This window comes from Mus caroli, unplaced genomic scaffold (genome assembly GCF_978045245.1).
Source record: "Mus caroli unplaced genomic scaffold, Mus_caroli_1 scaffold_18, whole genome shotgun sequence".
Taxonomy (NCBI): Eukaryota; Metazoa; Chordata; class Mammalia; order Rodentia; family Muridae; genus Mus; species Mus caroli.
In genome coordinates, this window is record NW_028227273.1 from 14,689,140 (window position 1) to 14,715,994 (window position 26,855).

At 45.5% G+C, this 26,855-nt stretch overlaps 1 protein-coding gene across 2 annotated transcripts in view; it reads right to left on the bottom strand.

Moving 5' to 3' along the window:
- Positions 1 to 5,984: 5,984 nt before the first annotated feature.
- The window catches only part of Galm (galactose mutarotase), a 57,753-nt gene continuing 36,882 nt past the window's right edge, over positions 5,985 to 26,855 (bottom strand). For both annotated transcript variants that reach the window (XM_021149882.3, XM_085832581.1), the window contains exons 5-7: positions 9,309 to 9,450; positions 7,662 to 7,836; positions 5,985 to 7,094 (exon numbers count right to left, since the gene is read on the bottom strand). In XM_021149882.3, coding sequence (XP_021005541.1) covers positions 7,017 to 7,094; positions 7,662 to 7,836; positions 9,309 to 9,450 — 395 coding nt within the window. In that variant the 3' untranslated portion in view covers positions 5,985 to 7,016. The remainder of the gene's footprint in view (positions 7,095 to 7,661; positions 7,837 to 9,308; positions 9,451 to 26,855) is intronic.

The window sequence follows — 26,855 nt, forward strand, 5'->3', positions numbered from 1 at the left end:
TTGCGTCACTAAGGGGTTTTGCCAAAGGTTTTTCCAAGGGGCTTTCCAAGGGGTCGTGTCCTATATTTTGGCAATGTACCCGATCTGTTGGAACATTCTGAGGTTGTTCTCTTATCTCAAAAATGTTCTTGGGGTTGCTCCAGGAAGCCTTTATCTAAAAAATGTTCCTGGAACAGTCCTCAATTGGGAGGGGGTCAAACTCTGAGTTGAAGAGTTCAGGAATGTACTCTGGGGTGAAGAGTTCAGGAGTGTTCCGGGAACAATCTCCAGATGGGAGGAGTAGGACTCTGAGTTGAAGAGTTCAGGTCTTCAGTAATTTTCCTCTTTCAGAGCAAGCAAGAATGATTGTAAAACAATGTCCTAAATGTATTACATTATCTCCAGTGCCACATCTAGGAGTCAATCCTAGAGGCCTTATGCCTAATCATATTTGGCAAATGGATATAACCCATTATGCAGAATTTGGAAAACTAAAATATATACATGTTTGCATTGATACCTGTTCAGGATTTCTCTTTGCTTCTCTGCATACAGGGGAGGCTTCAAAAAACGTAATTGATCATTGCCTACAAGCCTTTAATACCATGGGGTTGCCTAAGCTTATTAAGACAGATAACGGGCCATCTTTTTTTTTTTTTTTTTTTTTTTTTGTTTGTTTTTTGAGACAGGGTTTCTCTGTGTAGCCCTGGCTGTCCTGGAACTCACTTTGTAGACCAGGCTGGCCTCGAACTCAGAAATCCGCCTGCCTCTGCCTCCCAAGTGCTGGGATTAAAGGTGTGCGCCACCACCGCCCGGCGATAACGGGCCATCTTATTCTAGTAAAAACTTTATTGCATTCTGTAAAGAATTCGGTATCAAACATAAAACTGGAATTCCTTACAACCCCATGGGACAAGGAATAGTTGAATGTGCTCATAGCACCTTAAAGAATTGGCTTTTTAAAACAAAAGAGGGGCATCTATATCCCCCAAGGTCACCAAAGGCTCATCTTGCCTTCACCTTATTTGTCCTAAACTTTTTGCAAACTGACATTAAAGGTCAGTCTGCAGCGGAACGCCACTGGCACCCAGTTACTTCTAATTCTTATGCATTGGTAAAATGGAAGGACGTCCTGACTAATGAATGGAAGGGTCCGGATCCAGTTCTAATCTGGGGAAGAGGCTCGGTTTGTGTTTTTTCACGAGATGAAGATGGAGCACGGTGGCTACCAGAGAGATTAATTCGTCAGGTAAACACAGATTCTGTCTCTTCTCGTAAGTATCATTCTAAAGACTAAAATTCCTCTTGTGCTTAGAATTCAGCTGGGAGTGGAAGCCCCCAGAAACACTGTTTTCCTCTGAGCCAATTCCCCTACAGGAGGACGGAGATTAGCTTTAGCTTTACAATTTGCATCTAAATAAAGTACCTTGACTTCTCCAAACAGAAAATTTACATTGCTACCCTCTCATTGTTTAGATTTCTTTCTTTTCTCAAGCAGGTCAATCCACATTCTCCGGTTCTCCTCCCCTAAGAGCAAACAGGTGGTACTGCTAATCTCCCTTCCAAGGACATCCCAGCACGTGGCTTTCAGTCTGAGATAGGATTTAGATTTACCAAGAGAGCTAGGGAAGTAGAAATTTCATATATTTACAGAGATTAGTTCTTATTTTGATAGAGATGGGCTTAGTCCCTTAGCTGGCCTCTGGCTTTTCACCCTTGCTGTTACTGCAAGGTGTCCTTAGTTCCTCAGGCTAGGGAATAACAGGGATGAGGAGAAAAGACTTCCAGCTCCTATTTTAACCACAATCCATGGTGTTAATACTGACATAATTCTTGTCTAGGCCTTGCTAAATCTGAGGTTGACAAGTCTCATATAGAGACCGCGCATCGCTCAGAACTGTGCGTACTGATTCATAATCATATGAATACAGTATGGGTACCGCTTGGCGCAGGAGATTACTGCGGAGGAAGGTCCAGCTTGACTGTTTCTGAGTTCCCTGTGCAACACACCTGATTTGAAGGAGGTTGGTATCCGATTCCAGCTAAAAACCAAAAATACCTAAGGCTCTGCCTCCCTTCCCCAAAAGATACCAAGAGCCACAGATGTGGGTTGTTATAAAGCTCACGGGAGGAATCAGGTCAATGTCCACCCAAGTCAAGGTTAAAGGCCCACTCATCTACGGATGAGAAAATCATTTGATCACCTCTGTTAAGCATTGCCTATTTAAACTTAATTAATAGGGGGGAGAGAGGTTGGAGACCTTACTGTGGAAAGGGCAAGCCCTTCACTGCCTCCCACCCAAATAAAAAAAAAAGCCAACTGGCCTTGTACTAGGAGCCAGCCAGTCTTACCCCTTCTCCCTGTTTCCCCGCCTGCCATCCAAAATTGCGGAGGATTATCAGCTTAGTGTTATTCTAAATTTGTTTAGTTAAACTCAGCCAAGGTTCCAACGCCCTACTTAAAATGCAAACAGGTAGTTACCTATTCAGCACTAATTAGCATTATAAAGTCAGAGCCTATTCTGTTAGTGGTTTACTAGGATAATAAAGACAGTCTTAGCCAAATACAGTTTACCATTAGAAAAGTTAGGGAATCCCACGGAAACAGGTTTTTTCTTTAGCCCTAAGAACTCAGGCAGAACTATTGAACATAAATAATTTTTCTGCCTCAAGCCAGCCCTTTTTTTTTTTGTTTGTTTGTTTTGTTAACTAATGGGAGGAGATGTGGCCTCCCTTCCCCCAGCCTGGAACCTGCTTGCTCAAGGGTGGAGCTTCCTGCTCATTCGTCCTGCCACGCCTACTGCTGGACCCTGCCTTTGCTGCCTGGAGGCACACACGTGTTCGTCCTGCTACTGGACCCTGAGTTACTTGGCGGGATATTGGGTTCCCTCCCCCTTCCTTTATAACTGAGTGTCTGGAAATAGTAAAATTGAGCTTTGATCAGAATGTTGTCTTAGCTCCATTCATTCTTCTGCCCCGTCTAGATTCCTCTCTTTTCAGCTCGAACTGCCATTCTCAGTTGAACCGTTCGTGTTGTGGACTGCGGGCAGGCCGCAACAGTGGCGCACCCCTTTAATCCCAGCACTTGGGAGGCAGAGGCAGGCGGATTTCTGAGTTCGAGGCCAGCCTGGTCTACAAAGTGAGTTCCAGGACAGCCAGGGCTACACAAAGAAACCCTGTCTGGAAAAACCAAAAAAAAAAAAAAAAAAAAAAAATATATATATATATATATATATATATATATATATATTCTTCTTCTCACATGACTTCATTCCTGGCCCATGTTCTGACAACCAGGCTACTTTATTATTATTATTACTATTATTTATTTATTTATTTATGAGACAGGATCCCTCTATATACCTCTGACTGTCTTAGAACTCACTATACAGACCAGGCTGGCCTCAGACACAGAGATCTGCTCACCTCTACTTCTAGTGTGTTGAGGTGAAAGGTGTAATACATCCAGCCCTAGCTCATGAATTTTGCAATAATGATAGATTCTATCAAGTTTCCCTCCAATAAAGTAGTATTAACATATGTTTGTACGAGTGGTAAGTGGGCAGAACTCCCTATTGACCAGTGGCTTGAACAGGATGCCCCACAGTTCATGCATTTGAGCTCTTGGGCCTCAGTTGGTGGAACTGTCTGGGAAGGATTAGGATTCATGACCTTATTGGAGGTCTGGGGTGGGCCTTGACCTCCCCATGCAAAAGCCCATGTCATTCTCAGCTTTGCCTCTCATCTTCTGTCTCCTATTGTTAGATAAGTTTGTAAGCTCTCAGTGACTGCTCCAGCACCATGCCTGCTGTGATGATCCGTCGACATGGACTCATCATGAAACCGTAAACCCTCAACACACTTAAGTTTGTCTTGGTCATGGTCACACAATTGAAAAGTAACTAAGACACATATTATAATTTTTCCCTCTCTAAAAAAGAAAAAAAAAGGAACTTTTTCCTTCTGTATAGTGCCAATAGGACAGGGCTTCTTCTTTTTTAAATCAAACTCAGGACCTCTGGAAGCATAGTCTATGCTCTTAACTGCTAAGCCATTTCTCCAGTCCCAGTACTGTACTTCTTATAAAAAAAATATAGACATAGACCCTGGCTCCACCATGACCTGTTTCTTCACAAGGACTTCAACACCTTCCTTATCCTTCCAGGTCAGATGAAACCATCCATTCACCTATACAACCATTATGATGAAGTTAAAACGAGCAGCTGCTTATGGAGGAGGATCCTGGCAAGATGGTTGCTGTATTAACTCTTCCTGAGGAGACAGAGATATCTATTCACCCCTCACAGAGCACCAATCACAGAACAAAGTAAGCTGTCCACCGAAGTCCAATGCGATGGGCCAATGAGTTTATCTGCCCTTGCAGAGTACAGATGATGTGGATGCTGGCACTACTTACAGGAGTGTGGGTGAGCTGAAGCAACTGTATCCCTGCTAAGTCCCACCCAAGCCTGACTGGATGACAGCTTCATGGAAGAAGCTATGGAGTTCCACACACATCTTTCAGGCAGCTTGACTGATCATGGGCTTCTCTCCCTCGTGATTCTTTTTGTTTTTTTTTAAAGATTTATTTATTATTATATGTAAGTACATCATAGCTGTCTTCAGATACGCCAGAAGAGGAAGTCAGATCTCATTCAGGATGGTTATGAGCCACCATGTAGTGCTGGGATTTGAACTCAGGACCTTTGGAAGAGCAGTCGGTGCTCTTAACCACTGAGCCATCCCTCTACCCCCCCCCCCCCCCCCCGTGGTTCTTGACAGGCCTGTCATGGCTATTCTTGGTTGTCAACCTGACTATACCTGGAATGAACTGAAACCCCAAAATGGAAGAGCACACTTGTGTAAGCCTATACAGAGACATGGAAGAGCTTTCGCTCTTTGCTAGCTGGACCAGATTAGCTGGACCACAGCCTATGCTGTCATTCTAATAAATATACGTTATAAGTTCTGTTGCTCTAGAAAACCCTGACTACCCTGGAGGAGGGACCTTACAAATCTTATAATTTTGAGGAACTTGCTGATTCTTCTTTTTTTTTTTTTTTTAAGATTTATTTATTTATTTAATGTAAGTACAGCACCAGAAGAGGGCATCAGATCTCATTACAGGTGGTTGTGAGCCACCATGTGGTTGCTGGGATTTGAACTTCGGACCTTCGGAAGAGCAGTTGGGTACTCTTACCCACTGAGCCATCTCTCCAGCCCCGGAACTTGCTGATTCTTATGAGCCTCTTGTCCTCCCTCTCAGAGGAAACAGCTCCCCCACAATGGGAGCAGTAAGGATTTATTTATATAGAGGGCTCTAGAAGAATATGATCAAAATACAGATTCTTAGGAGCTCTGAGCAGGGACGTGTTAGGCCTACATGTCTGCTCAAATGAAGCGAGGAAAAAGAGCAAGGCCACAGCGCCAGATTCCTGGCCTTTGTTGCTTAGGGCTTTGGTTGCTTGAGCATTTGCTGTTCATCCTTTCCGTGTGCTCTGACATCATCCGAGGGCCCCCGGCCAGAAGAAAAAGAACTTGATTCATATCTCAGCTTTAGGTCCTACCTTGAAGACACGTATTCCTCTTCTTGTCCCTTCGTCTTGCAGGTGAGAAGACAAACGTTCCCACGTGGCTCAGAGAGTGAGTGTGCTTGCTTTGCACGCATGGGCTACTTGAGTTCAGATCCCTCATGCCCATATAAAAAGTCTGGGCACTGGCCTGCCTGTAACCCCAGTGCTTAGGGAGGGGTGGGGACTGAGGAGGCTTCCTGGCAGCCAGCCCAGCTGAAAAAAAGCTGAGCCTCGGGCTCAGAAGAGGCACTGACTCAAGGGAAAGAAATGGAGAGGGAGATGTCTAAAATCATCCTGTCACCTCCACAGGGACATGCATGAGTGCTACAACACACACACATACACACACACACACACACACACACACACACACACACACACGCACAGGCACTCGCGCACACACACACACACACGCACATACGAAGAGTCATCTGAAGAGGACATTTTTGGTTTTATTTGAACTGATTGTAGCAGATAATAACATAAACTATATATATTTTTTTCAAAATCAGCAGCACATCGGCGATGACGTCATCTTTGAGGAAATGAGGAGCCTCCACCCATTTCATCTCAAGGGAGCATCTACTTCTAGTGCAAAGTTGAATGCTATGGGCACTGTTGGTGTGAGGCTCCTGCCTCCTATGCCTGTGCGTCTTGCTACACCTTAGCCAAGCTCCTAGTTAAACTCAAAGGCAGAAAAATTGAAATTAGTATTTGGATCTTACAGTTTAAATCACACCATCTCTAAAAAGATAGTTCAACTCACTCTAATGCTTTTAAACTGATTTTTTTTTTCACCATTTAAGATTTATTTTTAACTGTTGTGGATGGGTGTGCATGAGTGTGGGATTCCCAGAGGCTAGAAGAGAGGGTGCTTGTTCCCCTAGAGCCTGACAGGGTGGACTCTGGTTCTCTGCAAGAGCAGTGTGTGTTCTTCACTGCTCAGCCATTTCTAGCTCCTACGCTAAGTCTGAGAAGAAAGGCTCTGATGGAGCAGGGTCCAAGACCCTGCTTGTCCTTCAGTGACCCTAGGAATGTTCAGGCAGATTGAGGTAGAGGCACAGAGGGGGACTTTAATTCTCACAGCTTGAACTCAAGACCTGGTTAAAACTTCTGGAGGGAGTAGTCTGAGGTCAAAGAGGAGGCAGGAAAACAGAGTTCTGTCAACAAAAGGAAGGTGTTAAAGAAAATAGACAAGATGGAACCAGGATGGAAAGATGGAGCCTTTGAAATCAGGAGAGTCCAGAGGACCACTTCTCTACCAGGATCAGACCTTAGGTGATGGCACTAGACAGAGAACAGAGCTGGGTCATTAGACATAGCCTGTAGCCAGCTGCTGGGAAAGGGTATCAGTATTCACATTGATTATTATGGCTGCTATGATCTGTATGATTTAACAGGCAGGATTACTTTCAAAGCGAGGCAGGTGAGTGAGTGGGGACCGGGTCCCATCTTCCGTCTTCTTTAAGCAACAGAGAACTTGAACCAGGTAGTGTGGTTGTATTCCTCTCCAGGCTTCAGCAGCGCCGGAGGGAACTGGGGCTGCGAAGGGAAATGAGCAGTTAGACCTTAACAGCCATCACAGCTATACAAACAGCCATCGTGTGCCTCTGTACTAGTGTCTGGAGCAGGGTCTGTGGACCACGCCAGTATGAGGACCATGTGTTACAGATCTGCGTGACACAGTTTGAGGAGGGATGCTCTAAGTAACAACTAGAGAGGAAGTGAGAACAAACAAGGAGGTTTGGAGGGACTCTCAGCAGAGTGGCCGTGGGCTGGTGAGACGGTTCAGCGGGTAAAAGTGCTTAAGGCCAAGGCTGATGACCTGAGTTTCATCACTGGAACCCACGTGGAGGGAGAGAACTAACCCCTGCAGGTGGTCCTCTGACCGCTGTGGCTTGTTGCAGAGAATGAATGTGGATCAGGAGACACACTGGAGAAAGATGATGGTACGAAATCTGTGCCTTTAGCTGTGGATTTTCTGGGGTTGTATACATGGAAAAGCACAGCCGTGGACTTTAACCATGCAGCCCCACTGGAGTGTTGTGACCTATCATGCTTCATGACAGTGGATCAATGCCACTCGGACAAGTGAGCTTGTGACTTTACCTGATTGACCGCATCAGGCCAGTTCTGGGTCTCGAGGCAGAGACCTGAGTGCTTGGGATACACCGCACCGTTCTTGCCTTTCAGAGTACCGTCCAAGAAGTTTCCTGTGTAAAACTGGACGCCTGGCTGTGTGGTATGTACTTCCAGGATCCTCCCACTTGCAGCGTGACGCACCCTAGTGGGTAAAGACAAGCCGATCTGAGTCGGGGAGAGGCCAGAAAACAGCTTTGGGACTGGAATTAGACCTGACTAAAGAACAGGGGCAGGATATAGGAGATAAGAACAGGACAAAAATTCTTCCCAGGGAAGGCATGAGCTGTTGGCTTTAAGGACCCTGAGAAACAACTTGTCACATGATCTGGGCCTCTCTGGGGAATGGTAAGACAAATTGACCACATACAGTTATGGGAGCTGGGGAGGAGCAGCCAGGCTGGAGAGAGGCAATTCAAGGGTCCTGAGATTCCTTCTTTGGGATGCTCAAGATGGAACTCAGATCTGCCTGTTCCTCTGAAGTCCTGGGAGTAAAGGCCCATGTAAGCCTTCCCCAACCCCCTTCCAGTTCCCATGTCCAGCTCAGGGTTCTGAAAAGATTGATATGAAGACAGAGTTTCTTTGTATAGCCCTGGCTGTCCTGAAATTCACTCTATAGACTGGGCTGGCCTCAAATTAGACATATGCCTGTCTCTAACTCCTGAGTACTAGGATTAAAGGCCTGTGCCAACACTGCCTAGCCTGGGTTTGTTCTTCTTCTTTTTTGTTTTTTTGTTTTTTGAGACAAGGTTTCTCTTATAGCCCTGGCTGTCCAGGAACTCACTTTGTAGACCAGGCTGGCCTCGAACTCAGAAATCCGCCTGCCTCTGCCTCCCGAGTGCTGGGATTAAAGGTGTGTGCCACCACACCTGGCTTGGGTTTGTACTTCTTGTCAAAGGGATATAAAGACCTGTGTCACACAGTCTTACGCCAGTAGGCAAATCATATAGAAATCATGCAAAGTATGTTGTTGGACTGGTGAGATGGCTCTGCCAATACAAGCTTGAGAATACATTTCTGAAAGATATTCTCTCTCTCTCCCTCCCTCAATCCCTCCCTCTCTGTTTTCCCATCCTCCCCCTAATACACACTAATAATATAACAAAAAAAAATTTAAAAGCAAAATACATTGTCAAACAAGAGGCTGGAGAAAAATGTTTCGGAAGAGGAGGCCCAGGATCTGATTCAATGGGGAGACGGTGGGAAGGGCTCCTTGGGTAGGGGTGGTGAGGACAGGAGCATGAGCCAGACGTACACACGAGGAAGGTTTCCTGAGCAGGGGAACCTAAGAGGCCCCTGTTCCCAGAGCTCCAAGGAGGAAAGGACCAAGGGCTCTGGAGTTCAGAGAAGGCAGGGGGACCAGAACAGCAGATTTGGGCCTCAGAGAATTAGAGAAAAGGGGCTTATAGTATAGGCAGAGATGAAAAGCCAGGGAGCATGCTGGGTAAGGTGACAGGAAGGATATGAGGTTGCGGGAGGATGGATCCTACCATGGGGTATGGCATTTGACCTCTGCTCCTGTTAGGCACTATTGAAACCACCACAGGGAACGCTCCTCAAACTAAGAAAACTGCAGTTTCTTCTCCCATGCAGAGACACTAAGAACCAAGCCCCAACCTTGCACAAAACTTCTTTTCTTTTGACTCCTTCAGACAGAAATTATGGTCGAAGCCATGGATGTGGTAATCCTGCAGGTGTTTTCCAAGCTCCACTGGCTTTCTCAGGTCGAAGGCAGTTCCTTCCACTGGAGCAATGACTCCTGGGAAGAGATGGGAGAAGACAAAGGTGGTTAGAACCAAGACCAACGCTTTGGATACGCTGTCCTCATGACACGCTGGTTTGATTCTCTCAGCCTTTCTTTCAGTTTGTAGAAAAGATGGGAGCCTGGATCCCAAGGATGGGAATGAGCTGTTGGGTTTCCTGACCAGAATACGCAATTGGTTGTCAAATGCTGAATCTAAAACAACGTAACATGGACAAAAGGGGGGGCTGCAGCTCTATTGGCAGAGTGTTCCCACAGGACGTAAGAAACGCTGTGCTTAATTCCCTAGAACCACAAACAACTAACTACATGGGGCATTCTACATCATACCAGCACATAGGAGGTGGAGGCAGGAGGATCAGACGTTCAAGTGTGCTGAGTGTGGTGGCACACATCTTTAATCCCAGCACTCAGCAGGCAGAGAGGCAGGAACTCTGTGAGTTCCAGGACAGTGAGGGCTATGCAGAGAGACCCTGTTTCAACCAAAACAAATAAGACAGACAGACAGACAGACAGACAGACAGAGATCTTGTCTCTAAAACAAACACACCCATGAAAGTACTTAAACAAAAATTCCGAGTTGGGGAGATGGTTCAGAGAGGTCCTGAGTTCAAGCCTTCGGAACCCATATAAAACTGGATTCAGTAGCATTCCATGCTGGCTAAGTTTCTTCTACCATAGGACACAGCTGAGGCTTTTTTATGGTCTCAGTTATGGTAAAATGTCTGTCTTGTTTTGTTTTTGAGACAGGGTCTCTCTATACCAGGCTAGCCTCTTCCTCTCATGCTAGGATCAAAGGTGTAGACCACCATGCCCTACCCATGTTCCCTTTTGAGGCAGTGTCTCTTACTGGCCTGGACTTGACTAGTCTAGACTGGCCCAGTGAGTGCCAGGGTCTATGAGTTCTGCCTGCCAAGTCCTGTGCCATTTTGATTGTTTTGTTTTTTGTTTTTTCCTCTGTATATTGTGGGGACTGAACTCTGGTCCTTATACCCAGAGGGCAGCACTTTACAAAGACTGAGCTATCTTGTCCCCCCCCCCACCCCACCCCCCGCCCCCCCAGCCTTCCTATTCCTTCTTGGGAGAGCCGACCCTGCCTCCCTTTTCACAACTCTTAGTCTTAGGTTTCTATCCCTTCGAATAGAAGGTAAATGCACCTGCTTCCCAGAAGGTGGCGCTAGAAGCACGGGAGCAAGCACATCTGCTGTGCACGTGCCAGTCAGTCCTCTGCATATTGATTAGTTCTGGGAGAATTAGTAACTAATTTTTTTTTTTTAGATTTATTTATTTATTATATATAAGTACACTACAGCTGTCTTCAGACACTTCAGAAGAGGGCGCCAGATCTCGTTGCAGATGGTTGTGAGCCACCACGTGGTTGCTGGGATTTGAACTCTGGACCTTCGGAAGAGCAGTCGGGTGCTCTTACCCACTGAGCCATCTCACCAGCCCTAGTAACTAATTTTGGATCTCAAAGGCCAAATCCTAGATGGTGGGGATCCACTGGGTACATTTTTTTTTTTTTTTTTTTTTTTTTGGTTTTTTGAGACAGGGTTTCTCTGTATAGCCCTGGCTGTCCTGGAACTCACTTTGTAGACCAGGCTGGCCTCGAACTCAGAAATCCGCCTGCCTCTGCCTTCCAAGTGCTGGGATTAAAGGCGTGCGCCACCACACCCGGCTCATTTTTTTTTTTTTTTTTTTTAGCATTTAAGTATACTCAAGTCAGTCTGTGGAGAACTTACCAAGATACATGTGGCCATCTTAAGTTTCTATATTTCATTCTTTTTGCAAAATATTTATCAAGGTTTTCACTATACAATTGTTCAATTGTCATTTTGGTTTTGGAAGTCCTTCATTGTAAATCACACACATATAATATTTAAAACACACATGTGTTTTATGTTATATTTATGTTATATGTGTTTATATTATCTATCTATAATTATAGATATATCTATACTTATCTCTATCTAGCTATGCCTATCTCTTTATATCTATCTAGATGTATCTATCTATAATTATAACAGACACAGTCTATAATGTAATTAATTATCTAATAGTTAATTATATACTATCTATCATGTAGTATTATGCTCTGACTTTTCAGTAATTCACTATGAAGAACAGGCTGGTCTTGAACTCACAGAGATCCTACGGCCTCTATTTTCCAGTGCTGGGATGAAAGGTGTTCACTGCCATGGCTGACTGTAGAGATGATTTTTCTGTCTGAAGACAGACAGCAGCCATGATGGTCATTCTTTTTTTTTTTTTTAATTTTTAATATTTTTATTACATATTTTCCTCAATTACATTTCCAATGTTATCCCAAAAGTCCCCCATAGCGCCCCCCCACTTCCCTACCCACCCATTCCCATTCTTTTGGCCCTGGCATTCCCCTATATTGGGGCATATAAAGTTTGCAAGTCCAATGGGCCTCTCTTTCCAGTGATGGCCGACTAGACCATCTTTCGATACATATGCAGCTAGAGACAAGAACTCCGGGGTTCTGGTTAGTACATCATGTTGTTCCAACAATAGGGTTGCAGATCCCTTTAGCTCCTTGGGTACTTTCTCTAGCTTCTCCATTGGGAGCCCTGTGATACATCCAATAGCTGACTGTGAACATCCACTCCTGTGTTTGCTAGGCCCCAGCATGATGGTCATTCTTGACCTCCATGTATGCTGGATACATTTCATTTCTCCTTGAAATAAAGTTTTCCATTTTCTGGACTTCTGGGTAATTTTTTCCCCCAAAGATTTGTTTGTTTATTATATGTAAGTACACTGTAACTGTTTTCAGACACCCCAGAAGAGGGCATCAGATCTCATTATGGGTGTTTGTGAGCCACCATGTGGTTTCTGGGATTTGAACTCTTCGGAAGAGACTGCTCTTAACTGCTGAGCCATCTCTCCAGCCCCTGGGTAATGTTTTTATTATTTCTGTAGTGTCTAGCGGGCTTCTGATACAGCAGCAAACCTGAAGACAGACTTTCTTTACAATGAACCCTGTGAAATTATGGAAGAGTTGGAGGGCAGCCCACTGATTTCACAGCCTGTGAGTCACAGGGTTCAGGACTCTCTTCTGTTAGGGAATCTTTTTCTTTTCTCTTCTCTTCTCTTCTCTTCTCTTCTCTTCTCTTCTCTTCTCTTCTTTTCTTTTTGGTTTTTCGAGACAGGGTTTCTCTGTATAGCCCTGGCTGTCCTGGAACTCACTTTTTAGACCAGGCTGGCCTCGAACTCAGAAATCTGCCTGCCTCTGCCTCCCAAGTGCTGGGATTAAAGGCGTGCGCCACCCGGCCCGGCCTGTCAGAAAATCTTATTAGTAAACATGTGGCTTCACGCTACCCAGATGTCTGCTGTGGAACACCTTCTTGCTGCTCATCATCATCCCGGAGTCAGGTTGCTTCTGTCTGTCTGCTTTTATTATGCACCAATTGTGTGGCCAAATGACTCCCAGACTGATCACAAAGATCTACAAATGTTGGATATTGTATGTATTTGGGGCTACATGTGCATGGGTGCTCATACCATGTTGGGAGACGAGAATGGCTTGTGGGGGTCAATTCTCTCTCCAATCGGAGGGATTCAAACTCTAGTACGAGTCTTCACGGTCCCTGTGATGGCCTAGACTTTGAACTTGTGCTCCTTACCAAGCCTAACTTCCAAGGCATTCTTATGAAACTCACCAGCTTGGGATGAGGTTTAGTTCCGCCAACCTATATCCTGTGTGTCATCTTATATTACACTTTTTCCTGTTTACATTTAACCCTTTCTGAAAGCCATACTTACAGTCTTACCTTGTGACAGGCCTAATTGCCCCAGGTGTGTCAAAACTGCCTATAAATACTTCTCCACAAGGTATACATAGGAGACTGTAAGATATAAAAGCAGCCACGGAATTTCATGACAGGGCACACTGCAGGCCTGCTTCGCCGATATTGAGCAAACTTCAGGTCAGCGCCTGTCAGGGAGCTGCCGTCACGTGCTGCGTATATGTTGTTGCGTTACATACGACACGGATGTTTTTGATGAATGATCTGCTTGGCTCTCAGGAGCCTACCCACACATGAATGAATCGACATATGAGGGTAACACATACAGCATCAAGCAGAACTTGGAGAGGGTTAATTCTTAAAAACTATGCCTTGACACAAAATTAGAAATTTGGAAGAGCTGTGGTCGGTGGCACACGCCTTTTAATTCCAGCACTCGGGAGGCAGAGGTGTAGGATCTCTGTGATTTGGAGGCCAACCTGGTTAACACAGCAAGTTCCAGGACAGCCATGACTATGTAGAGCAGTGTTTCTCAACCTGTGGGTCTTGACCCCCTTTCACAGGTGTCACACACCAGATGTTTATATCATGATTCATAACAGCAATAAAGTTATAGTTATGAAGTACTAACAAAAATGATTTTATGGTTGGGGGTCGCCACAGCACGAGGAACTGTAGTAAAGGGTGTAGCATCGGGAAGGCTGAGAACCACTGACATGAGAGACCTTTTTTTTGGCTCAAACAAACAGATAAACAGACAAATTTAGAATAATTTTCTCTCTCACTTCCTTCATTTCTTTGTTTCTTCCTTCCTTCCTCCCTCCTTTCCTTTCTTTGCTAAATGACAAAAGAAGCCATATGATTCAAATGTATTTTCTTTGTTTCTTTGGTTTTTCTTTTTTTGTTTTTTTGGGTTTTTTTGTTTTTTTTTTTTTTGAGACAGGGTTTCTCTGTGTAGCCCTGGCTGTCCTGGAACTCACTTTGTAGACCAGGCTGGCCTCGAACTCAGAAATCCACTTGCCTCTGCCTCCCGAGTACTGGGATTAAAGGTGTGCACCACCATGCCCAGCTCTTTGGTTTTTCAAGGAAGGGTTTTTCTCTGTGTGGCTCTGAACTCCTAGAATGCACTCTTTAGCTCAGGCAGGCCTAGAACTCAGAGCTCCACCCACCTCTGCCTCCCAAGCACTGGGATTAAAGGCCTGCATCCCCACAGCCCAGCCTAATCTTTTTTTTTTTTTCATTAATATGCTGTCATGTGTTTCATAGGCAGGTGTGTGGAAATAATGAAATTTGTCCCCTAGATTTACCATGTCCTTGGGACTTTTTTAGTAAGTGGAATGTCTTTTTCTGTGACTCCCACCACACTCTGGTAAAATCCAACTCATTCCTTAAGAACATTCCTTAGGGCTAGAGAGATAGCTCAGCAGTTAAGAGCAAACCAGTTGCTCTTGTCTGCTACCCAGGTTCAACTCCTAGCATGCACATGGTAGCTTACAAAATGTCTGTTAATGTCAATTCCAGGGGCTCTGATATCCTTTTTCTGGCCTCTGCAGGCACCAGGTATGCATATGATGCATAAACACAGATGTAGGAAAAATAAATGCCCATATACATAAAGTTAAAAAAGAACACTCTCTGAAAGAAAAAACATAAAACAAAAAAGGATACTCTCCAAGTCATGAATGGTGTGATACATACTATGATCTCAGCATTACAAGGATGAGACAGGAGGTTAAGGCCACCTGGGGGTACAGAACAACAGCAGGAAAAAAAAAAGGAGTCATCTATGATATGGTGGTACATGCTTGTAATAGCAGCCACTAGGGACTGGGCAGAAATATCTCCAGTTTGGGATTAGCCTGGGTGATACAGTTTAAAAACACAAAGTCGGGCATAGTGGATCTCTGTGAGTTCGAGGCCAGCCTGCTCTGCTGGTCTATGTACTGAGTTCCGGAACAGTCAGGGGTACACACTAGAGAGAGCCTGACTCAGATATCTACATTTACAAAACCCAAAACAACAAGTAGGAGTCAGAGTACTTCTAAATCATCCAACGGTGTCTCTCCTGGGAGCACTTCCTCTCACAGGTGTCACAGGTGTCACCTATTAGATATTTACATCACAATTCATAACAGTAGCAAAACCAAGGGCAGACTGATCCTCTCTTCCTCTTTGTTATCAGACACGGAGCAGACTTGCTCAAACATTTACTACACTGTGGTCTAACTACCAGACTATAGCAAGCTTTCTACCTCTGCCAAAGGTGAGTTCCAAAAGCGCAGGAGCAGTTTCCTGTCCTCCATAGTCACCGACCTGAGCTAGAACCTTTGCTTGGTGGAAAAGCTGATCTGCTTGAAACCAATGCTGGAAAACGGGAGCCACTATGAAGGTGGCAGTGGTCTGTGACAAAGAACGAAAAGTCCAGATGGAGCAGGGCGTGGTGGCGCACGCCTTTAATTCCAGCACTCAGGAGGCAGAGGCAGGCGGATTTCTGAGTTTGAGGCCAGCCTGGTCTACAAAGTGAGTTCCAGGACAGCCAGGGCTATACAGAGAAACCCTGTCTTGAAAAACCAAAAAAAAAAAAAAAAAAAAAAAGTCCAGATGGCTTACATGAGTGGTCTGAAGCAGACCTCTCACTTCACAGAGACACTGGCCCAGGTGCAAAAGGGACTTGCCTGAAGTGATAACATCTCCAGATCTCAAAGCCTTCCAATGTCAATGACGGCCCTTTCTGGCGCACTATGATGTGTCTGTCTGCCGTGGGGACAGCACCTTCCACCCTCACCCCCCAAGTCCTCTTGGTTTTCCTAAGACTCTGGAAAATGAACGAGAGTTCTTTTACCTTTGGTTAATCTGCATATGCGAGTTTCTGCTTTGGGCTAAGAATAGAAAGGAAATGTCAATCATGCTTTGAGCAAAGCTGAATGCACAGAAAATGAAAATGAAATGGAAATTGTGTCCACAGACAGGATGCTACATCATGGTTCTAATCTGAAAGCCACCAGACCCATCCATCCCGTCTGTCCATCCGTCCGTCCATCAGTCTGTCCATTCTATCCTGTGTGCTTTCTGAAGAGGCTCCCGTATCTTCCTGATATGGCTGGGTGTGTGTTAAAACCTAAAGCCTGTGGCAGCTAGTGATCTCTGACCCAAAGACGTGGCAGCTCAGCTCAAGGGCACAGGAGTGATTTGACAGATCCAGCTTCCTCATTCCAGCAAAGCCTGAGGACACACAGCAGTAAGGATCCCTCACATGCTGTTCATGTGGCTACAGGGTAGCAGCTGAGGTGAGTATAGACTGGTTTGAACAGCTTAGGGCTTGCTGGCAAACTAAAGAGGAGAGAGAAAGACAAGAAAGTTGAGAACATGTGCAAAGGGACGCTTTTCAGTGATGAACTCCTGACCTACGCTGAGGCAAGGGTAGGGGAGGAAGCAAGGTCATGAGTGGGTGGGTGACAGCGAGCGGAACTAAAGGGTGGAAGGATCAAAGGGCCACAGGTTCTTGTGGTGCTGAAGAATCGTGGGCTCTCAGAGACAGACATCCTGAAGAGTGGTCAGAGGGCTGCCTCGGGAGGAAACCAGTCAGACCCAAGACAATCACAGTGAGCAGGGGAGAGGACAAGACCGGGGGGCCAGGATACCGCCAGTGAACGCTGAAACAGCGATGGATGGCGACAGGAATGGTGTTGGAGTGATTGCCACCCAGATGTGAGGGCAGGACAGGAGAAAGGGCATGTGGACAGGGGTCAACAGAATGCTCGTGAGCATGCCACTCTAGCTGCAGTAGCTGAACCACACTCCTCGGGATTTGCAAGAAGAGGATCTGATCACTGAAGACAGAACCCATCACCAGAGTCAGCCTCCCTCTTTGTAATCGTTGACAGATTGATAATTATTCACTCTCTGAAAGTAAAGAGAAAGCTCAGAGCTCTTCTGCAACCCACCTGCCTTGTCCTCTCTCATTTCCTTGAGGGTTTCACACTCAGGCCTTATGATAAGGGATGTGGCCTTTCTTCATGCCTGTGGCAGACTGAACCCTGGTCTACTCCCGTCCCTTGTGTGCCCTTGCTGACATGACACTGACACCCCCTCACCGACAGCTGGCATCTCTTCCTCTTTGAGCTTACATGCACCTTAATAACCACCTCAAACAATAGAGCTGCTGGGGTGTGATTCCTGAGACACGGGTATGAAATATAAAATGGCTTCAGCCTAGGCTGCTCTCAAGACATGAGCTCTTGAAGCCCAGCCACCATACTATTAGGAAGCTCAAGTCACAAGGGTGTGTGTGTGTGTGTGTGTGTGTGTGTGTATGTGTGTGTGGTGTGCAGTTAGGGTGACAGCCTCAACTGAACTCCCAACCAAAAACTGACACCAACAGCCAAACACTGAAGAAACATCTTTAGATGTTTATGTGCCAGTCTTGATCTTTGCTGGAGGCCCAAGAGAATGACTTGTCTGTAAAGAAAATGTCTTCTAAGCATTGCCTGCCAATAAAAAAAAGCCCATGGCCAATGAGCTGAGGCAGGAAATAGGAGGAGAGAATAAAAGGAGATGCAGAAAGAAGAAAGAGGGACTGAAGAGATGGATATAAACCAGCAGGTAGATGAACTCAGGGAGATGCTGAGAGAGGAGGAGGCCAGGACTGAAGAGAGGTAACCAACCATACGGTGCACATAGGAAAATTTGAATGGGTTAAGTAAGTTATGAGCTAGTCAGGGAATGAGCCAAAGCTTATGGCCTAGCCATTAAATAATAAATAATTAGTCTCAGAGTCGTCATTCTGGGAGCAAGACTGGGAAGAAAAATCAGAATTTGTTTTTAACATTCATCCTAACAGAAACAGACAATAAATGACTGTGTTGGGATGGTTTGTTATGTAGCAATAGCTCCAGTAATCGCTCCAGGGTGTTTTTTGTCTCTCAGCACTGACAAGTCTCTGTGGAGGCCTCTCTCCCTCCATCTTCCCCTCTGCACACTGTTTTTTAAGTACCTTCGAGAGAGCAAATATCAGGAGCATGGATCCTTGAGGTTACTTTTGGACGGTACTGGGGTGATCACGTAAGCGCTCAAGGACCTGAGTTAATCCCCAGAATTCACATAAGAAAGCAGCTCCAGGAAGATTCAGAAAGAGAGCTGCTGGGAGCTCACTGGCCAGCAAGCCAAGCCAGCCATCTTGTAAGTTCCAGGCCAGCGAAAGACCTCATGAAACAGGAAGAATGGAGCCAAAGGAAAAAGAGCTGCGCTTATCCAGTAGCTTTCCTGTGCATGCGCATACACACAAACAGGAGTTTTTGCGTCCAACTTTGTTAAACTGACCTCAGGAAGCCTAGAACCAGATGGCAGAGACAGACTTACAATCTAAACTTTTTCAGGTTTGTAGACATGCCGTGACTGTGGGTGTCTAGTGGACCAGCAAAGGTTTTGACTCTAACCTTAGGAGATGAGTCAGGATTGACTAATGAGAGGAGGGACCAGAGATGACGACACAGGGATTCACTTCTGCTTCTTATGAACTTATGCTTGGGACACACACTAGACACATTTATATAATATCGCACAGATCCTAAGAGGCTCTGAGCTCTCACAATTGAGGATGTAAGTAAAAGACATATGAAGTGGAGACTTCAGGGTTCTTTGGAAAGTCAGTTAGGTGGTGTTTTGCTGGGGCAAACACGTGAAGGAACGTTTTTTGCTGAAGCAGATCCAGGAAAGAGGATGCTCTGCTAAAGCAAGCACGAGAAAGGACAGGTGAGAAAAGATTCATGGCTAACAACACACATGTATTCATGCACCTTACATTATAGAGTTGAGCTAATTTGTCAGGTCTCTGTAGAGAAACTTGCCAAAAAAAAAAACAAAAAAAAAAACAAAAAACCAAAAAACAAAAAAACCAAACAAAAAAACATAAAAAAAAAAACCCCTTCTGGTTGTGTGCTACAGTTCCTTGCTGCTCTGAAGACTCAGGCTGATTGGCAGAGTGATGTCAGCTGAGACACATGTACATGCTAAGGCAAGACCTGTGGAGGACATGTGATGTTTGGAGAGAAGACTCCAGGGACAGTGACAGGCTTGCTGGTAGAGCTAGCTGTGCAATGCTTGTTGGTCTCCAGTCTTTGCTGATCTTCAATTCGATGAGAGAGAGAGAGAGAGAGGCACAGCCGAGAACTTCTGGCGTCCCTCCTGGTCCCTCCTACTGTCTCCTGCTGAGGCTGAGGTCTGGCTGTCTCTGCTAGGTAGTGCCATTGCTGCTGATTTGTGTTTGCTCTCCTGACTCTACTGAACTGGACTGCTGGTGTATCCATGAAGTGTTTGCGAGTGGATTGAGCTGCCGCTGCTGACCTGTGGACTGAACCGCTGATTTCCAGACAACACAGACGAGAGTTGCTCCAAAAAAACTTTCTAAACAGATCCACTTCCCCTGTATCCTTTCTTTCCCACTACCTCTGGTGGATGATGGGATAAAAGGGAGGTTAAGACGTTTAAGAACCATCATTAGAAACAGGTTTTGAGCCGGGCATGGTGGCACACGCCTTTAATCCCAGTACTTGGGAGGCAGAGGCAGGAGGATTTCTGAGTTCGAGGCCAGCCTGGTCTACAAAATGAGTTCCAGGACAGCCAGGGCTACACAGAGAAACCCTGTCTTGAAAAAAAAAAAAATTGAAAAAATGAAAATTACAGACACAAGAAACAAGGAGGTAGATGGTAACTTGCTTCTTATGAACTCTTGATCAAAAATGGGCCACAGTGAAATAGTTATATGCTTTCTCTGTGTGTGTATGTTTAATAGCATTGTCCTGTACATATACGCTATGGCATTGCATGCATCCCCTGCCCGCCCTAGCACAGACTTCAATTTCCCCATGTATAAGATAGCGCTAATACGGGCATCTACTTGGCACACACTTAGCTTGTTTTGATTGTTACATACATGTGTGCACACATATGCGCTGAGAGGAGACGGTCGGAGCGTGACCAGTTTCATTTAAGAATAGGATATTTCTGTTCTGTTTTTCACTTTTCAGTCTTCATTATTTAAACACTTAGCATGCTGGGTTTTAAACTGTGTGTCGAGTCATGAATTCTCTGAGGAATACTGGAGGAGTTACAGAGTTTCTCTCCAGGACAGTGCATATGCACACACAGAAGTTCCCCCAGAACGTCCTAAGCCCAGCTACACTTCCCTTGTTTAAGATCCCCGACCTGCAGGCTACAGAAGACAGACTTCCTATCACAGCACATGCTGCCCTCCCCTGATTGGATGCCAAAACTCACAGGTGGAATGCTGCAGTTACATTGCCAAGCACTGGTCAGGGAGCCAGTCAGGAGTATACTGGCTGATTTCCTCTTAACAGCAATTCAGCAAAGAGTCCAGATACCATACCAGGGCCTCCTGCAACTTTTACAACCCCTCCCTCTTCTATCAGCGCGTACAACAAACACACAAAGGCAGAGATGCTTAAGGCAGTGTGAGCAAATCAACAGTTTTCAGAAATAGTAGGGCAGTGAAGAATTGAAGGAAGCAGGACTTGTTCCTAATGACAACTCCCAAAATGGGGCCAAGTGGGGCTGCAGAGCCTAGGTGCGTACCCCTGGATTTCGGTGGGTATCAGAAGTCATCATCACTGAGAGTGTTAACCCCAGTTCCCTGGAGCATCCTGCTTCCCATCCGGCAGGCAGACTCCACAGAAGGAGTGGTCAGGACTGAACCATTGTTTTTTTAAAAAAATAATTGTCAAAACGATTTTTATTCTATAAGTGTTTTCCTTGCACCGATATGTGTGCATCACATGTGTACCTGGTGCCAATGGAGGTCAAAGGGCAGTCAGATCCCCTGGAACTGGAGTTACAGATGGTTGTAAGCCATTATGTGGGTCCTGGGAAACCACACCTGGGCCTTCTACAAAGGCAACAAGTGCTTTCAACCATTGAGCCATCTCACCACCCACCCACCTTTAAAATTTTTTGAGGTAATAATTCAGTATGTAGCACAGGCTGTCTTCAACTCCAATTTATCAACCTCCTGCCCCAGATTTGACAGGTGGTGGTGGTGGTGGCACATGTCTTTAACTCAGGAGGCAGAGGCAGGAGGATCTCTAATTCCAGGCTGAGGTTATACAGAGAACCCCTGTCTGGGAAAAAAAAAAAAGTATATATTTTCATATCCACCTCAGGCCTGCAATTTTATTTTTGAAACAGTCTGATAATTGAATTTTATTTTTCTGTGTACAGGTATCTCTTGTCTGTCTGTTTGTCTGTGTACCACGTGTGTGCCTCCTGAGTTCTCAGCTTCCTCAAATGAAGCGCCCGGTGATACTTATTTGAAAGGGTTGTTCAGGGGTTAAGAAGCACTCAGTTGGTAGACTAGTCATCTAGCCTGGGGCATATGAGACAGCTTCAAAATAAGTAAGCAAAGAAAACAACAGCCAGGATGTGGTATAGCGTATCTGTGATACCAGCGTGCCAGGCATATACATATTTAATCCCACACTCGGGGATGGGGGGTTGGGGTAGAGGCCCGAGTTTGGGGCCAGCCTGGTTTTGTTTTGCTTTTTGTTTGTTTTGGTTTGGTTTTTTTAAGACAGAGTTTCCCTGTATGGCTTTGGCTGTCCTGGAACTTGCTCTGTAGACCAGGTTAGCCTTAGACTCAGATCCACTTGCTTCTGCCTCCTGATTAAAGTCCTTTGCCACTGTCACCCTGCATAGGCCAGCTTGGTTTAAGTAGCATGTTCAAGGTCAGTTGGAGCTATACAATAAGACTCTCTCCAGAACCAAATTTAAATAAATATTAAAAAAAGAAAAAAGCCAGGCGGTAGTGGTGTAAACACTTACTCCCAGCTACACTTACTCGGGAGGCAGAGGTGGATCTCTTGAGTTCAAGGCTATCCTGGTCTACAGATTGAGTTCCAGGACTGCCAGGGCTAAACAGAGAAACCCTGTCTTGAGAAACCAAAAGAAAGAAAAACAAAAAGCCTTTTCAATACTTTGACTCGGTGGACAATGAGCAAGGCGATATCCTTCCCCAGGGTCACCCAGCTGCTGCTGAGCTCTGGGATCCAGGTGTGATGCCTTCCAGCTGTGACACCCCAGGATTACTGGGGTGTGAGGTAAAAGCAGCGAAGCTGGGTGTCGACTTGCGGAATACTCTGTGATATTGGGTTATTTTTTTCTTCTTTCTTTTAAAACTTTTAATTTTGAGACAGTGTCTCATATCGCCCAGGCTGGCCTTGAGCTTGTACAGCTGAGAAAGCTGACCTTTTCTAAGCCTGCCTCTACCACCTGTGCTGAGATCATGGGTGTGGCCACCACGAATGGTTTTATGCAGTGCTGAGGATGGACCAGAGACCTCATTCATGCTCTGTGGCATTCTACCAACTGAGCCTCATCCCCACCCATTTGTGTCTTACTAGAACTTTCAGCTCGCCTGATTTAAGGAAACCACTGGCTGAATGCCATTAGCTGAAGACTGACCTGAGGAACACACATTTAGTAATGGAGCCCACGAATGGCGTGCTAGAGGGAGGAGGGAGAACACAGGGAGCTACTGTCCACCAGAGACCATAGAGGAGCTGGGGAGAGCAACAGAAGGGGAGAAATGGTACCAAAATGAGAAAGCAACATACGCTCCTGCAGGCTAGCTGGAGCTTTGTTGATAGCTGCTTGGAAGGAGACTCAAGGACCACCACCAGCAGCAGAACATGCCTCACCTACGGGCTTGTGAGAATCACGGACCCAGTAGCTCAACCAGAGAATACGGAGGCAGAATCTGTATTTAACGAGCTCCCCAGTGATTGGTATGCACAGACCTGAGCGCTGAGGCACTGATACACAAAGAAAAAAGATCGAGGGAAGAAAAGCTGGCAACAGGAAGCACTCCGAGCAGAGTCTGGTCTCCATGGGGACGGCCCAGCTGTGCTTACAGCCCAGCTGCTCCAATTACGTCTGTCTCTTTAGCGAGTCAGGTTGGGAATAGCCAGAAAGATTTGCATGAGGAGGCCTGCAGTAATGGGGCTCCTGGGCACAGGTATTCGTCTGATACCTAATTAAGCCATCTTGGTTAAGTCATCTCCTGAATGGCAGTTATTATTTTAGGAATCGACATAAAGAGGATGATAATGAAAAGTGACACCCTGGGTGGGAATTGTTACTTCATTCCAGCAGCCAGCAAGGAACATCACCTTGGGACTTTCCTGTAGAGGTAGCATTTTGGAAACATTTCACAGATTCCCTCGGTCTCAGTACTCCTCTGCACTTTTCCTCTGCTGTCTGGTTGTGTTGATGATGTCTTTCCGATACCACGTGGGTGGGTCCCGCTCTCCCCAATCTCTTTCTCACTCCACTGAGCACTTTCTGATTTTTTGACTCTGACTCACAGTGGAGGGAGGATGTCGCTTCCAGATATGACTTGGCATCCACAGCAGGAAGAGCTGAGCTGAGCCGCAGGTCACTTTCAGAGGAGAGGGCAATTCTTCATGGCTAACCCACACAAGGCATTTTCCTGACAGTGTTTTTCCATCTTAGACGGCCATCAGCACTGAACACAGGGATTTGCCATTAGGTAAAAAGTTCACTCTACCGTGGCTCTCTGCCCAGCTGTGGCCTTCATGCCTTCTGGCTGTGCCACAGGTGTGAGGTTCCAGATAGGTCTGATCTTCTCCAGAGACTGCCAGGTCCCTGGTGTTACCGTATTTTTTTTACTATGTATCCTACCATCCTTCACATCCTTTGATACTTATGAAAGACCCATTGTCTACAGCCTAAGCTACTGGCTTAGTGACCTTTCTTGACCTGTCTAAAACTCTGACCTCCTGCCCTCGGATCTGAAGGAAACCCTAACTGTGGGCCAATCCACGTTCTTTGTCCAGACTTCTGAAAGAACCAGGAGAAAATTCACAGACTGAGGCTATTCACATTCATCAGTTGGATTCCCCAAGTTCTCCCACAACCATTTCAGTTCTCAAGTCAGTTTCCCTCTCCCTTAAAACCTTTCTACCTTGAGTGGTACCCAGCCTCTTTGAGACACCCTCTCCCCTCTTCCCTGCCTCTTCCATTTCTCATAAGCTGTTGAGGATAGACAGACCCCACCCCCAGCCCCCAGGCCTCAAGGATTCTGTGTTTAAGTTACCTTAGCTGATAACAGCTCACAGGCCCACACTCTCTGACACAAACTGGCTTCTGCCCCGATCACGCTATCAGGTGGGGTTAGCTGGGACAGATTCTCCCCTGCTCTCTGCCTGGCCATCTTCCCACCACCACCCAGCCCATCTTGGTTTTTTGAGACAGGGTCTCTCACTGATCTGCAGTTTGCAGATTTGTCTAGGTTGGCTGGCCAGAGAGCTCCAGGGAGCCCACTGTCTCTACCCCTTCAAGTGTGGGGACTATAGGCATGCTCTACTAACACACAGCATTTTGTATGTGGGTTCTGGGGCTGGAACTCAGGTCCATAAGCATTCAATTGAACTAATTCTCCAGCCCCAGCCACCTGATTTTACCTCCTAAATATAAAATCCCCTTCTTCCAGCTGACCCCTGCCTTAGGTTCTCCTTAATTCTCACGTGGATATTAAGTAGCTTCTCAACTGGTCTCTGTCTCCAGTCAAGCCCCACTCTTACAATATTGTGAGACGGTATTTCTAAGCTGACAATGGTGTGAAGTCGTCGGTCTCCTGGATTAAAACACTCCAAAGACCTCCATGAGGTCTAATGTGCAAGCAAAACCCTGTTCTCTGGTGCTGACCCTGGAAGAGCATGAGCCAGCAAGTGAACAGCTTAAAATTTCCACATGGGGCTGGAAAGACAGCTCAGCCGTTAAGAGAATTGACTGCTCTTCCAGAGGATCCTGGCTTAATTCCCAATACCCACATGGCGGTAATTCTAGTACATCTGTCTGTAATATCTAGTTCCAAGAGCTCTGACACCTCCACACAGACATACATGCAGTCAAAGCATCAGTGTAATAACATAAAAATAAATTATAGGACATAGTACTACCGGAGGATCCAGCAATACCTCTTCTGGGCATATATCCAGAAGATGTCCCAACCGGTAAGAAGGACACATGCTCCACTATGTTCATAGCAGCCCTATTTATAATAGCCAGAAACTGGAAAGAACCCAGATGTCCCTCAACAGAGGAATGGATACAGAAATTATGGTACATTTACACAATGGAGTACTACTCAGCTATTAAAAAGAATGAATTTATGAAATTCCTAGCCAAATGGATGGACCTGGAGGGCATCATCTTGAGTGAGGTAACACAATCACAAAGGAACTCACACAATATGTATTCACTGATAAGTGGATATTAGCCCAAAACTTAGGATACCCAAGATATAAGATACAATTTGCTAAACGCATGAAACTCAAGAAGAATGAAGACCAAAATGTGGACACTGTGCCCCTTCTTAGAATTGGGAACAAAACACCCAGGGAAGGAGTTACAGAGACAAAGTTCGGAGCTGTGATGAAAGGATGGACCATTTAGAGACTGCCGTATCCAGGGATCCATCCCATAATCAGCTTCTAAACGCTGACACCATTGCATACACTAGCAAGATTTTGCTGAAAGGACCCAAAGATAGCTGTCTCTTGTGAGACTATGCAGGGGCCTAGCAAACACAGGAGTGGATGCTCACAGTCAGCTATTGGATGTATCACAGGGCTCCCAATGGAGAAGTTAGAGAAAGTACCCAAGGAGCTAAAGGGATCTGCAACCCTATAGTTGGAACAACATGATGAACTAACCAGTACCCCGGAGCTCTTGTCACTAGCTGCATATGTATCGAAAGATGGCCTAGTCGGCCATCACTGGAAAGAGAGGCCCATTGGACTTGCAAACTTTATATGCCCCAATATAGGGGAATGCCAGGGCCAAAAGAATGGGAATGGGAGGGTAGGGAAGTGGGGGGCGCTATGGGGGACTTTTGGGATAGCATTGGAAATGTAATTGAGGAAAATATGTAATAAAAATATTAAAAATTAAAAAAAAAAAAGAATGGGGCATGGTATTGAGGTTATCCTCAAACTCACTGTGCAGACTGAGCTCTGCTCAGACTCATAATCCTCTTGCCCTAGCTTCCTAAGTGCAGGGATTATAGGTGCATACCACCACACAAGGCTCTAGAAACAGACTTTTAAACTAAAATATATAAAAGTTTAAGTGATAGTAACATACTCTTCTTAATTTATATTAACTACTCTGAAATTCTGTCTTGTCTTGCCTTGCCTTAATTAATTTCATTGTCTGGTTTTAATCAGTATATGTATATGTTCCCATGTGGAATAGTAAATAAATCAATGACATCAAAAAAAAAATAAATTATATATTTAAAAAACTTGTCACTCGAGTCCTTGCCTTGTCTGACTTTAAAAGTCCACCCTGCTTCAGTGTTCCATGCTTTGGCTACTTCACTCTTTTTATTTGTAGATTCTGAGACACTAAAAAACTTCTCAGAAATAGCCTCCCCCTGTGCTCAGTTAACACTGGAAGTATTAACGTCTATCACACCTTGAGCCCCCATTAGATTCTTCTACTCCCTGGGAGCTCCTCCAGGGCTCCGTTCTCTAAGAACGGCCCAGTCTTAGGTAGTATGGAAGGCATTGGGCACCATATGAACCTGAGGTTGCT